The sequence below is a fragment of the Microtus pennsylvanicus genome, chromosome 22, assembly GCF_037038515.1.
Source record: "Microtus pennsylvanicus isolate mMicPen1 chromosome 22, mMicPen1.hap1, whole genome shotgun sequence".
Classification (NCBI taxonomy): domain Eukaryota; kingdom Metazoa; phylum Chordata; class Mammalia; order Rodentia; family Cricetidae; genus Microtus; species Microtus pennsylvanicus.
In genome coordinates this window covers 16,470,866-16,483,968 of record NC_134600.1, presented here as the reverse complement: position 1 = coordinate 16,483,968, position 13,103 = coordinate 16,470,866, and the positions used below count along the sequence as shown (strand labels likewise).

At 44.6% G+C, this 13,103-nt stretch overlaps 1 protein-coding gene across 3 annotated transcripts in view; it reads left to right on the top strand.

Annotated features, from left to right (window-relative positions):
* Window positions 1–13,103, top strand: part of Arhgap28 (Rho GTPase activating protein 28) — a 179,794-nt gene that overhangs the window by 95,987 nt on the left and 70,704 nt on the right. For all 3 annotated transcript variants that reach the window (XM_075956150.1, XM_075956149.1, XM_075956151.1), the window contains exon 2: window positions 12,218–12,426. In XM_075956150.1, coding sequence (XP_075812265.1) covers window positions 12,252–12,426 — 175 coding nt within the window. In that variant the 5' untranslated portion in view covers window positions 12,218–12,251. The remainder of the gene's footprint in view (window positions 1–12,217; window positions 12,427–13,103) is intronic.

Genomic DNA, 13,103 nt, shown 5'->3' with positions numbered 1-13,103 from the left:
GGTCTAGCCTGTGGTATGGCTCTGTGGTAGACAGTGCAGATGATGGTCTAGCCTGGCGGTATGGCTCCGCGGTAGACAGTGCTGATGATGGTCTAGCCTAGTGGTATGGCTCCGTGGTAGACAGTGCTGATGATGGTCTAGCCTGTGGTATGGCTCCGCAGTAGACAGTGCTGATGATGGTCTAGCCTGCGGTATGGCTCCGCTGTAGATAGTGCATGCTGATGATGGTCTAGCCTGGTAGTATGGCTCCGCAGTAGACAGTGCTGATGATGGTCTAGCCTGCGGTATGGCTCCGCTGTAGATAGTGCATGCTGATGATGGTCTAGCCTGCGGTATGGCTCTGCTGTAGATAGTGCATGCTGATGATGGTCTAGCCTTGGTATGACTCCGCGGTAGATAGTGCATGCTGATGATGGTCTAGCCTGACGGTATGGCTCCACGGTAGACAGTGCTGATGATGGTCTAGCCTTGGTATGACTCCGTGGTAGACAGTGCTGATGATGGTCTAGCCTGTGGTATGGCTCTGTGGTAGACAGTGCTGATGATGGTCTAGCCTGCGGTATGGCTCTGTGGTAGACAGTGCTGATGATGGTCTAGCCTGGCGGTATGGCTCCGCGGTAGACAGTGCTGATGATGGTCTAGCCTGCGGTATGGCCCCGCGGTAGACAGTGCTGATGATGGTCTAGCCTGCAGTATGGCTCCGCTGTAGATAGTGCATGCTGATGATGGTCTAGCCTGCAGTATGGCTCCGCTGTAGATAGTGCATGCTGATGATGGTCTAGCCCGGCGTTCTCCACCTTCAACGCTACGACCCTTTAACACAGTTCCTCGGGTTCTGGTGACCCCCAGCCATAAAATTATTTTTTTGTTATTTCATAACTGTAGTTTTGCAACTGTTATGAGTTATAATGTAAATATCTTATATGCAAGATATTTGATATGTGACCCCCAAAGGAGTTGCGACCCAAAGATTGAGAACCTTTAGTCTAGAGGGACCAAGTGTGGTTCCCAGTATGCATGTGGGCCACGTGTAGCACCATCTCCACAGGATCAACACACATTTTTGACTTTTACCCACATCTGCATGCAAATGGCAGGTAAATGCACGCATGCGTACACGCCTGCACATACACACACTCAAACTTGAAAAATAAAATATGAATGTTTGCAATAAAAGGTATTTATCTAGAGTACAAAGTGCAATATAATTCCAGAAACCAAAAGCATAGATGACCGAGACTCCAGATACCATTGAAAGCAAGGAATGGTATAAAGGGTGAAAGAACTCTTTTTTATGCCCACATCCTGTCTCATGGATTCTTCCTGATCATCTCCTAATTGGATAAGAAATGTACTGATGTCACCAAAATGATTCTGTACACATGGCTTTACTTTCTTAGAAGATAATATGATGACAGTCACTCATGAGATTGACTGAGCCTCACCCAAATCAATATAGACATCAAGCTTAAAGATTGCATGTTAGTTTGAACATAGGCAGAACATGAAGCGTTCACAATTGATGATTTACTTTGCTTGCAAAGCAGGCATCTTATCCTGACATGATTTAGATGAATTAATTGAACAGGGGGGGGGGTCCATTTGCCCTCTGTGACCACTGGCCTTTGCTGAGAGCTTGTTGTAGAAATGGCCTGCTTGTTTTCTTCCTTCCTTCCTCCCTCCCTCCCTCCCTCCCTTCACCTCCCTCCCCCTTTCCTTCTTTCCTCCCTCCATCTCCCTCCCTCCCTTCTTCCTCCCTTCCTTCTTTTTCTTTTCTTTTTAGCGTCAACTTCCTCCTTTTCTCTCTTCTTGTTTTCAAAGATAACGTGAAATCTTAAAGCATTTTAATTATAAAAGTTCAAAAACTTTTTGATGAAATTTTAATATTTACTCTGTGTTCCCTCAGCATCTTTGTAGTCAGTAGCAGACATTGTCTCTCCCCAACTTTGGGCCAAAATAAGAGCATTTTAAGAAACCCATCATAGTTGATACACAATGTTGGGGTGAGCTGCTTTGTTCATCCTGGCCGCCCGGAACTGAAATAATCACACAGAAACTGTATTAATTAAAACACTGCTTGGCCCGTTAGTTGTACCTTCTTATTGGCTAACTCTTCTATTAATTTAACCCATTTCTATTCATCTATATATCGCCACATGGCTGTGGCTTTCTGGCTAAAGTTCCCAGCGTCTGTCTCTGGTGGCTCCTGGCCTCTCTGACTCTCCCTTCTTTCTCCCAGCATTCAGCTTAGTTTTCCCCACCTAGCTAAGTTCTACCCTGGTATACGTTCAAGGCAGTTTCTTTATTCATTAATAGTAATCACAGCACATAGACGGGACTCCCACATCGACACGATTTGTTTTGACCAAAGCCTTTGGTCTCACTCTACAGAGGCATGAAAGCATACCCATCCGGCAGTACCATTTTCACGTTCAATGCATTCCATACATCACAGGAGAAAGCCAATATCTTGTTGCAAATGCCTTTTCTTTTGGATGATCTTACCCAGCTGTGGCCCTCTTTGAGATAAGCTGGGCTTCTGAAAGATGCTGTATAACCCACTGTGAGGGGAGGAACGTATTTGTACATTGTATTGTATGCACTATATTTTTATAGATGCTCTTCAGCTTACCATGAAGTCTGGGCAAACCCATTGCACATTGCAAATGGTTGAAAGTGCATTGAATATACCTAACGTCTCCTTCTCTGTATTTATACACTGCAGAGTGTTGCTTGTTTTTCTCATGGTCACAGTGTTGGTCAAGCCCAGCAAGAGGATAAGTTAGCATTGGCAAAAACCCAGTCTAAAGAATGGTTTCTACTGACTGTACCTACTGTGTGTTGTTGTTGTTATTGTTGTTTCAAGTCTAAAGCATAGTTCCTACTGACTGTACCCACTGTGTGTTGTTGTTGTTTCAAGTCTAAAGCACAGTTCCTACTGACTGTACGCATGGTGTGTTGTTGTTGTTGTTCTGTTGGGAGGAAGGGTTGTTGATATTTTTATTGAGTCACGGTCTCACGTAACCAAGACTGACCCTGAACTCCCCCCATAACTGAGGATGATCTCCTCTGATTCTCCTGCCTCTGCCTTCCAACCTCTAGGGCTTCAAACTAACACCACCACACACAACAAACGCCACCATGCCTTGCTTACTGACTACATCTTGTGTTTGTACCATAGTAAACTCAAAAAAATTATTAAATGGATCCTTCAGGAGTTGGGGAGTATCTGCATAAACTTATAGATACATGCATAGTTATAATTATCTGCATGGCCTACTGAGGAAGCGTCGAGGGCACACGGCAATGTCTCTGCAGCTGTGCCCAGGGTCTGTCCCAGACGTCCGTATTGCCCCACGACAGCCCTGCTGGGAATGGTGTCCCAGGTGACTTCGGATGTCCACGTTGTGCTGTTCCTATGTCACTCAAAGACCCCTCAACATGTCCTGGCTGAACCCCACCCTCCTTTTCCTTGGGAAGGGGAGATATGTGGTTCTGGTCCCGTCTTTTGAAAACTTGTGAGTTTCTTGGGCTGAGGGCAATGTGGATTTGGTGGTTCCTGTTCACTTAGAGATGAGCTGTGCCTCGGGGTTCTGCTGGACAAGTCCAGGCCAAGGTAAGGCCAGCCGCTGGGTATCCCTTCCATCCGGAATACTCCCAGAACTTTCTTTGCTTAGAAGGTAGTCTATTATTACTTGGGCATTCCCCATAGTGGGGTGAATTGAGTCTCATCTTGCCCTACCCCAAATGGCTTATTCAAGTATGCTTTCCAATTACAGAAGTTGGAAAAAGGTTGGCTACAAATAACAATAACAAAAATAAAGTCGATTTTAAAAACAAGTGCCCCCATCACATTGCTAGAAATCCATAGATTGGCAACATCTGGTGTTGCTTCTGAGACAGTGTGTCAGTGCCCGTCAGTAAAATGTCTAAGCTTTCTCTCACAGTGCTGGCTGAGGTGGCCGCTAAAGCGCTGGTCTTCTTGTCCACGTCCAAAGAAGGAAGAGGGCAGAGGAGAAGGGGTAGCCAGTGTGCTAGAACAATAGCACATTTCAATTAATCCCAGGAGGGGACTATTCTTATGTGATTTGGGCCAGAACTGGGTCAGAGAGCAGGTGTGCTTTAAGGAAATTAGGGAACAAACTCAGGTTTGGGACACTGACAAATGCTGTCTGGGTATTCTTACTTCCTTTCTTTTTCTAAATTGTTTTTTATTAAACTATATATTTTTCTTCACTCCCCTCCCTTCCTCTCCCTTCCCCTTCTACCCTTTCCCATGGTCCCCATGCTCCAAGTTTACTCAGGAAATCTTGTCTTTTTCTACTTTCCATATAGATTAGATCCATGTATGTCTCTCTTAGTGTCCTCAATGTTGTCTAGGTTCTCTGGGATGTGAATTGTAGGCTGGTTTTCTTTGCTTTATGTCTAAAAGTCACTTATGAATGAGTACATATATTTTTCTTCCTGGGTCTGTTACCTCACTTAATATGATGTTTTCTAGATCCATCCATTTGCCTGCAAATTTCAAGATGTCCTTATTTTTTTCCTGCTGTGTAGTACTGATGGCTGAAAGACACTTAAGGAAATGCTCAACAGCCTTATCTATCAGAGAAATACAAATCAAAACAACTCTGAGATTCCATCTTACACCTGTAAGAATGGCCAAGATCAAAAACACTGATGACAGCTTATGCTGGAGAGGATATAGGGTAAAGGGGACACTTCTGCATTGCTGGTGGGAATGCAAGCTGCTACAGCCCCTTTGGATATCAGTATGGCGATTTCTCAGAAAATTAGGAAACAACCTACCTTATGACCCAGCAATACGGCTGTTGGGCATATACCCAAAGGATGCTCAATCGTACCACAAAGACATGTATTCAACTATGTTCATAGCAGCATTGTCATAACCAGAACCTGGAAACAACCTTAATGCCCCTTGACCAAAGAATGGATGAGGAAAATGTGGTCCATTTACACAATGGGGTGTTCTCATTTCTAATGAAAAGTTAGAACACTGAGATTTCAGCACACGCTGTAGCCCGCCTTCAAATCTAGCTCCATGCAGGTTAGCAAATCATTGCATTATGATAATCCCCATCGTGTGGACTCAGTTTGCTGGGCATTTCACCTCCGCTTTATCCTAACTTGACTCAGGGTTTACATCAATGTCACAGAGACTGTGTCATAGAGTAGAAAAGATAACATATAGTGGTCCCAGAGTCCAAACAGGGCTGGGAGGCCACAGAGTCTGCATTTGATGCTGGACCAGCTGACTTTAGAGCCCACCTCTAAGTCACTGTATGTCAATCATTCATTGATATAAAAATATGTATTGTCACACGTGGATCTACAGTTATCTCAAGAGAATTAAAACGTCCGCTTTGAAGGGGATTCAAAGGTCAGGACTGATGCCCCTGCTCCATTGTCACTGCTGATCCATTCTTCAAGTGTTCCTGCATGTCTACAGTTTGCCAGACACTGGGGATAACACAGGCATGCCTTTGCCGGACAGTGTTCCAGGCGGAGAGGAGCTGAAAGAGCGTGTGTCCTCTGGGAAGAGAGAACATGGCTTTCCCGAGAATCTAGGAAACCTTAGTGTGTCTAGTGTCAGTGTCAGAGAGGAGTGATGGAAGTTGGGCCCTGAATCTGAGAGGAAAGAACTCACTGGCCTTGATGACACCCTCATCAAGCAATGAGATGTGTAATCCTGGCATTGATGGCTTCCGGAGGCTGACGTAAAGATCAAATGGGGTCCTGTGTGAGCGTAGATTGTTATATGGAAAAATCTGCTAGAAAATGAGAGACTATAAAGGCTCGAAAAATATTATACGCGAAAATATTTTTTAAAGTCCTTAAATTTCTTTTAAAATTTTACTCTACAAGTTGGTTAAAAAAAAAATGCATGCCGTGCATAGACAAACACAACCTGTATGTGTGTTCATGTATGCACAGGTACACATGTATGTAGGTATTTGCATGCATGTGTGTGCTTTGTGTGTTGGCCCGAGGACAACCTTGGCCATCATATCCCTCAGATACCATCCACCTGTCCACCCTTTTTTCTTTGTTAGAGACTGGAGTCTTCTTATTGGCTTAGAATTCATCAAATGGGTTCGGCTGGCTGGCCAGTGAACCCCTGGAATCTGCCTGTTGCTGCCTCCCCAGCACTGGGGTGACAAGTGTGGACCACTGCAGCCAATTTTCTTCACATGGCTTCTCTCAGTTGTACTCCGGTGTTCCTTACTGCTAGGAAGCCCTTTTTACTCACTGGGCCATCTCCACAGCCCCAATACAGCCCGTCTCAAAGCCCGGTGGGCTTATAGTGTGCTCCAGTTGGGATACAGACTAGGTAGAGATGGGCTGTAATGTCCATGGTGATTGCTAATGAGGACGACTGTAAAAACCCTACCTTTTAAAAAGTGCACCCAAGAGCCATGGATCCAAAGGCATGGATGGGAGCCAAGTTCCAAAGCAGAGGACACTCGTCCTCTTGTGAGCCGAACCCAGTGGTCACTGCCCTCCTTGGTCATGTGTTCCCTCTGAATCTGTGTCCTACTAGACAGAAAATCACCTCTGCTTAAGTCAAAGGACTTCCCTGGCCTAGAGACAGCACTGAAGCTGTGGCTGGCTGGCTGCCCTGTTATGACAGATTGAAGTCTCTGGGGATCTCGCTGTGGGTAATTTTGCTGACATCTCAGCAACAGAATAGGATGTGGCCAAACTGTAGAGAGGGAGGGGGGAGGGAGGAAGGGAAAGAGGGAGGGAGGACAGAACAAAGGGAGAGAAAGAAGGGGAGGAAGAGAGAGAGCAAGAGCGTTATAGCCCTAAACCCTCTGAGCAGGGGAAACCTGAAGTGCTCACAAATTTCCCCTTCATGTATTTGAAACCAGAGAAAAGTTTAAAATGAAGACAAGTTCTACTTGGCCATAGTCTCATACAACCTTGATGGGGCTGAAGGAATCTTTCCCCCAGTCCGGCTCTCAGGGAGAAGAAGAGGGCCTTCTCTAGGTAAAGCCTCATTTATTTTAGCTTCCCGGGAAGCTTTTAAAGACAGCCGTCCACGTAAGAGCACGTTTGGAGAGCGGAAAGACTGATTCCATAAGAATTGACTGTTCCCAATCTGTGTTAGCAGCATGGTACCATGCAGATGGCTGGCATTGAGAGGTAACCATTTTCAAATAAACGATGAACGTTTTAACAAAACTAGATGAAAAGATGGCAAATATTGAAAAGTGAAATTGTGGATAATGTCAACAAAGAAGTAGAATCTTTACAAAAGAGGCGATGGGAAAACTTGATATGAAAGAGACAGTGTGAACTGAAACATCTGTTGGATGGACAAACAGCAGGTTAGTAAGGAAAAAAAATGTACTAGAGAAGAAAAATTCCTTACATAAGCATGAAGAAAGCTGGGGGCATAAAGCAAAGTATATCGTGGAGGAAATTTGGGATAGCATGAAGTGGTCTAACAGCTGCGCCTTTGAAAGAGAAGAGAGAGGCCTACAGAAAAATAAAATAAAAAAGCGAAAATACAGCTCAGAGCAGTGGTGTGTGTCTGTGACCCCCTGTGTCCTTGCAGGGAGATGGAAGGAGGATGGGAGCCTGGTATGTGTGGCAGCTGAGCAGAGAGTGGCTTGCAGAACATCCGTGGCTGCTGACACTGCCAGCAGACAGTATGGACGTGAATAGAAGGCAATGGATGGAATAAATCTTTCTCTGGAGAAAAAAAAATTTATTTCCGGAGAAATAAAATCTTTTCTCTTTTAATTTCACTTTGAACTTACAGCTATTCACATACCCTTAAGATCCACTTTGAGCCTTGGAGTGTTTTCCTAGCCAAAGTTGCTGCGTGGCACAATGGCATTCTGTTTTTCGTGTAAGATTTTCCTGGCATTGTTTTGGTCTAAAGGAAGAAGAAAAATACAAACATCTGATGAAACCTAAGCATGAGTCTGTCCTAATATGGTGAGGTCTGAAGCTGTAGGCCACACCTCATCCAGTCGAATGGCCTGGGGACCAGCATTACGCAATGTGTCAGGAGTTGGAGGTTGTGATCTGTACCAGGATGAAGACGAGCTCTCTGAAGCCCTTCCCACAAACACAGAAGCTCTTCCTAGGCCTTTTGTCCCAAAAGTGCTGTTTGGCTTCCTTGCCAAAAATAATATCTGCTATCACAGCTAAGGGATTCTTCGGATGCCTGTCTCTGTCAGCTGCTCAAGACCAGCGTCACACACCTGTTGTCCCTGCAGTTAGCAGTTTCTTGACAGTCTCCTTGAGATTCCATTGATGCGTGGGTGGGGAACTCCATTATAACCAAGCTCATAGTTTTTAGCCATAAGCTTATCTTCCCTTGTGGTTTTCTTGTTATTTCACAAGTATGTGATTTCAAACTTCTTCAGTTCTTGGACACATTTCCTATTTCTTTAGGTTCCAAAGTAAATTTTTCTACTGTCTGCAGTCATTGACATGACATGCAAAAAAAAAAAGAAAAGTATCTGGCGTATTTTGGGGGTAAGGAAAACAAGAACTGTTACGGGAGCCAAACAGATAACTTAATGGTTAGAAGCATTGGCTTCTCTTACAGAGATCCCAGGTTCCGTTTCCATCTCCCACATGGGCTCAGAACCATCTAGAATTTTAGTTCTAGATCTGATTACCTCTTCTGGACTCTGCAGGTACCCTGCAGGTAGGCCAAAATAACCACACACATAGAATAAATAATAAAAAAAATTTAAGTGAGCCATATTGATATAATTCCGATGGGGAAAGAGCCTTCATTTCATTTTATATAATTATTGACTTGAAATTTATACTTAGAATATATTGTTATAATTCTTAAAACTTAGTCTATGTTAAAACTGTAAAACTATAATTTTTATAAGTCCAATACACACACATACATGCATGTGTGCACACATACACACACAATCTGGTTCTAGGGATTAAACCCAGTACATACATGTTGTGCTGTGATCTTCTATCAAGCCACCTCCCTTGTGTATGACTGTGTATGGTGTGTATGTGTGTGTGTGTTTTTTTAAAAGAAGTTAAACCATAAAATCCACAATTGTACAACTTTCTGGATACCATATGTTTTTCTCTGAATAGGCTACTTGGAGGACAGTGAACAGTAAGAATGATGCTGGCTTCATGGTTACAAGAAACCTGTGTTGATTTACCAATACCTTGTGAATTTGTTAGTGGTGTTCAGAATTAGTCTTGTTATAAAAGAAAAACACAGCAGCCACCCAAACCTTAAGGGGAGCACTGCAGTCTCTGGTCACAAGTGAGGCTCAGCTGCACGAACGGGACTGCCTTCCCCAAGTGTAAGGAATTCACAGAACAGTTTATCAACAGTTTATCAAACAAGGCTGCCCCCAGATTCTTTTTTATTGCTCAACACATTTTTTAGAGGTGAGTATTTCATATTTTTTTTTCTAAAATGTTTTGAGGTTTGAAAAGGAAATTTTCTGCTGCCAGTTAATGTCGGAATTCATTTAGGAACAAACAGACTTCGGGAAAAGGTCAGCGACACAGGGGCAGAGTCTACTTATGACAATGATTCAGGTCCAGACATTGTGGAGAGACGGAAGTTTTCGGGCCCGTTAGTAGGGCAGTACGTTTGCTTCTCTTGGGTAATCTCATGCGAATGGACCAGTGAGCTTTACTGATGCTGCAGGCCATGGCTACGGTTGATGACAGTCCACTGCCCTCCTGCTTATCAAATGTCACAGGGGGCCCTATTGGCCAGAGTTGGATACCATTGTGCCTTTAGTCTGGTTAACCCTTTTCAGTGTGGTGGTGTGGTATGTATGTTTGTGTGTGGTGGGTGGGTGTGGTTTGGGGTGTGTGTGTGTGTTTGTATTTGTGTGGTGGGTGTGGGTGGGTTCCGTTTGTGTGGGGTGTGGGTGGGTGTGTTTGTATTTATATGTGTGGTGGGTATGGGTGGGTTCCATTTGTGGGGTAAGGGGTGTGTGTGTGTTTGTATGTGTATGTGTGGTGGGTGTGGGTGGGTTCCGTTTGTGGAGTGTGTGGTGTGTGTGTATAGTCTGTTCACACATGATGGCCAGGAAGCAAAGAGTGAGAAGGGGCCAGGTTGACAATATCCCGTTCTAGGGTCTGCTCCCGCTGACAACCCTGACTAGACTACGTAGAGGTACCGTGACCTTTCTTCAGCATCCCAGCTGAGGTGCAGACTGTCAACACAAGGGCTTTCAGGGATGGTTTAAGAGCCAAACTATAGCAAATAAGAACACAGGATTTTATTGCATAAAGAAAGAAATTCAGGCTTCATGGTTGGGGACCAAGGTGTTCCAGATAAGCAATCTGCTCTCAGGAAATATAGTATTTGTCAATTATGTACCTGAAAAGTCAAAGGTCTGTTTTGTGTAACTGGCGACCACATTTTGACGTCTCTGTAGCTCTCTGTGTCTCTTTTGAAAGCAAGCTTCCTTCGACTCTTTTATGTTCTGGGTGTTTTACATGTGCTGCCTGATAGTGACTGAGCATGGGAGGAGCCAGACTGCCCCGCTCAACCATTGCATCCACACTTAGTGGGGATTTGCTTCTCTCCATTTTTGCCAAGGGTCTCTGAGCTCTGGCTCTTTGCCCCACTTCCTCATCCTACCAGAAATTCCACATTGTTTTTATTCACTGCTCATAATCTCCGTAGCTGATTTTATAAAAATTATTATAAATATATTTATTTTACAATTAAAAGTGTAGCGATAATACTTACCATCTTAAGCGTTTGTAAGTATATAGTCCAGTGTCATTAAACACAGTCCTAATATGCAACCATCACCATCATAGATCTCTTTGCATATTGCAAAACTGAGACCTTAACTGCCTACCTCTAACTCCTGGCAACTGTTGACTGAGGTTTTCTGTCCTGCCTGGTTCCCGCAATCGTTAAATCCCAAAGAAATCACACGGAGGTTCTACATTAGTTATAAACGGATTGGTCCATTAGCTCAGGCTTCTTATTAACTCTTTTTTTTGTCTTTTCGAGACAGGGTTTCGCTGTGGCTTTGGAGCCTGTCCTGGAACTAGCTCTGTAGACCAGGCTGGTCTCGAACTCACAGAGATCCGCCTGCCTCTGCCTCCCGAGTGCTGGGATTAAAGGCGTGCGCCACCACCGCCCGGCTCTTATTAACTCTTATACCTTATATTAGCCGATTATTCTTGCCCATGTTAGCCACGTGGCTCCTTACCTTATTCAGCGAGGCAGTGACATCTTGCTTCTTCTGTGGTCCGGTCAGGACTGCAGAGGAATGGGCTTTCCTCTTCCCAGAATTCTCCTTTTCTCATTGACCCGCCTCTACTTCCTATCTGGTTGTCCTGCCTGTACTCCTGCCTGGCTACTGGCCAATCAGCATTTATTTAAAATATAATTGACACCAGGCAACCACTTTCTGTCTCTCTGAATTTGACAACACTCAGTACTCACAAAAATGCAATCGCATGGTACCCTTTGAGACTGGCTCATTTCACTTAACACGGTGCCTTGAAGTTCTAGCCATGTGGAAGCATGATTCAAAATGCCCTTTCTAGCGCAATCCCCACTGATGGCCATTGAACTCAGAGCCTCACACGCGCTAGGTAAGGGCTCTAGCCCTGAACCACAATATGTGAAGTACCACTCCATGGTCTACCACACCTTGTCCACTTGCCCACTGAGGACCACCTGCTATGAGCGTACAGATGCCTCTTTGAGCACCCGTTTTCAATTAGTTTGGGGTGGAATTGCTGGATTATGTGGTAATACATATTTTAAAAATTATTTTTGAGGGACTGTAGTAGCTTTTTAAAGAGACCGAACCATCTGACGGTTTCCACCAACTGTACGCAAAGCTTCCAGGCTCTCCGCAACCTCGCCAGCACTTCCTACCTCCAGGTGTGCTATCAGCTGACTTTCTACCCCTTTGCCATCATCTAAGGCCCTTTACAGAAACAAGCTTTAGTTGTACATGTTTCTAATGAGTGTTGTAACTTCCTGTTTGTATGATAATTATTTTTTAAAATTCCTGTTAATGTTCATATAGCTACACAGAATTATTATGAAGTATGGGGGCAAAAATGGTCCTCACCAAATGGTGCTCTATCAGTCAAGTCCTTCCCGATAACACTAACAGCTCTCTGTTGACAGCTAGATCGTGTTTCTTCAGTGACTACACAGGCACGGGGTTTGATGCAGTTGTTTTTCTTTCCCCAGAAAATCTATTCCTCGCTGCCGAAGAATTAACAGGATGCTCTCCAATGAGTCCCTGCATCCGCCTGCCTTCAGTCGCTCCAACTCCCAAGCCTCTGTCGACAGCAGCACATCGGTGGAGGAGTTCTGGCCGGAAGTCGGGAGTATCAAAGAGAGCAGTGTGGGGGCACAGGAGGAGCAGCCGCCCACCCCCGAGGCCAAGCCCGTGGATGGTAAGGGCTGGACCTGCCCTGTGGGTTTCGTGTCAGGGAAGAAGTCAGCCCACCAAGTCTGTCATCAGTAGAGATGGGGTACCTGCTGCCGGCAGTGCGGGAGGGCAGGCCATAGCACCATCCAGACAAGAGTCCTTAAGGATCCCTGCTCGGGGGTGCTGTTCCCTTGGGGTGGTCTCCTTTTCATCAAATAGACTGGGCATGCTGATGCTCTTGACATTTACATCTGTGGACTTGACATTTAGGGTAGCAGGAGAGCTGGGAGGGAGAGAGGAGGTGAGAGATTTGCCTTACTGATTTTAGAGGGGAAATTACTTTGGAGCGTTTGTTGGTATTAATATATTAGCCTGCTTAGTACTCCACAAAATAAAAACCATGTTAAGCATCGAGGGTGGAGACAAAAGCAAAAGCAAATAAACACACAAAACAACAAACAATCCAAAAAGAGCATCACGGTTTGTGGGTCCCAGAGATCAGGATCCTGGCCTGACACTCATCTTGCCTGGCTTGATCTTGTGGGTGTATAAAATGTCCAAGAATTTTCTCATTAGTTAGTAGTTAACTACCAGCTTGGAAAGCCTTCTCATCCTTCATTCTCTTGTCTTAGTGTTTCCCAACACCAAGATAAGATCACTTCTGTGATCAATTAGAACCCTATATAGCACAGGAACAAGAAA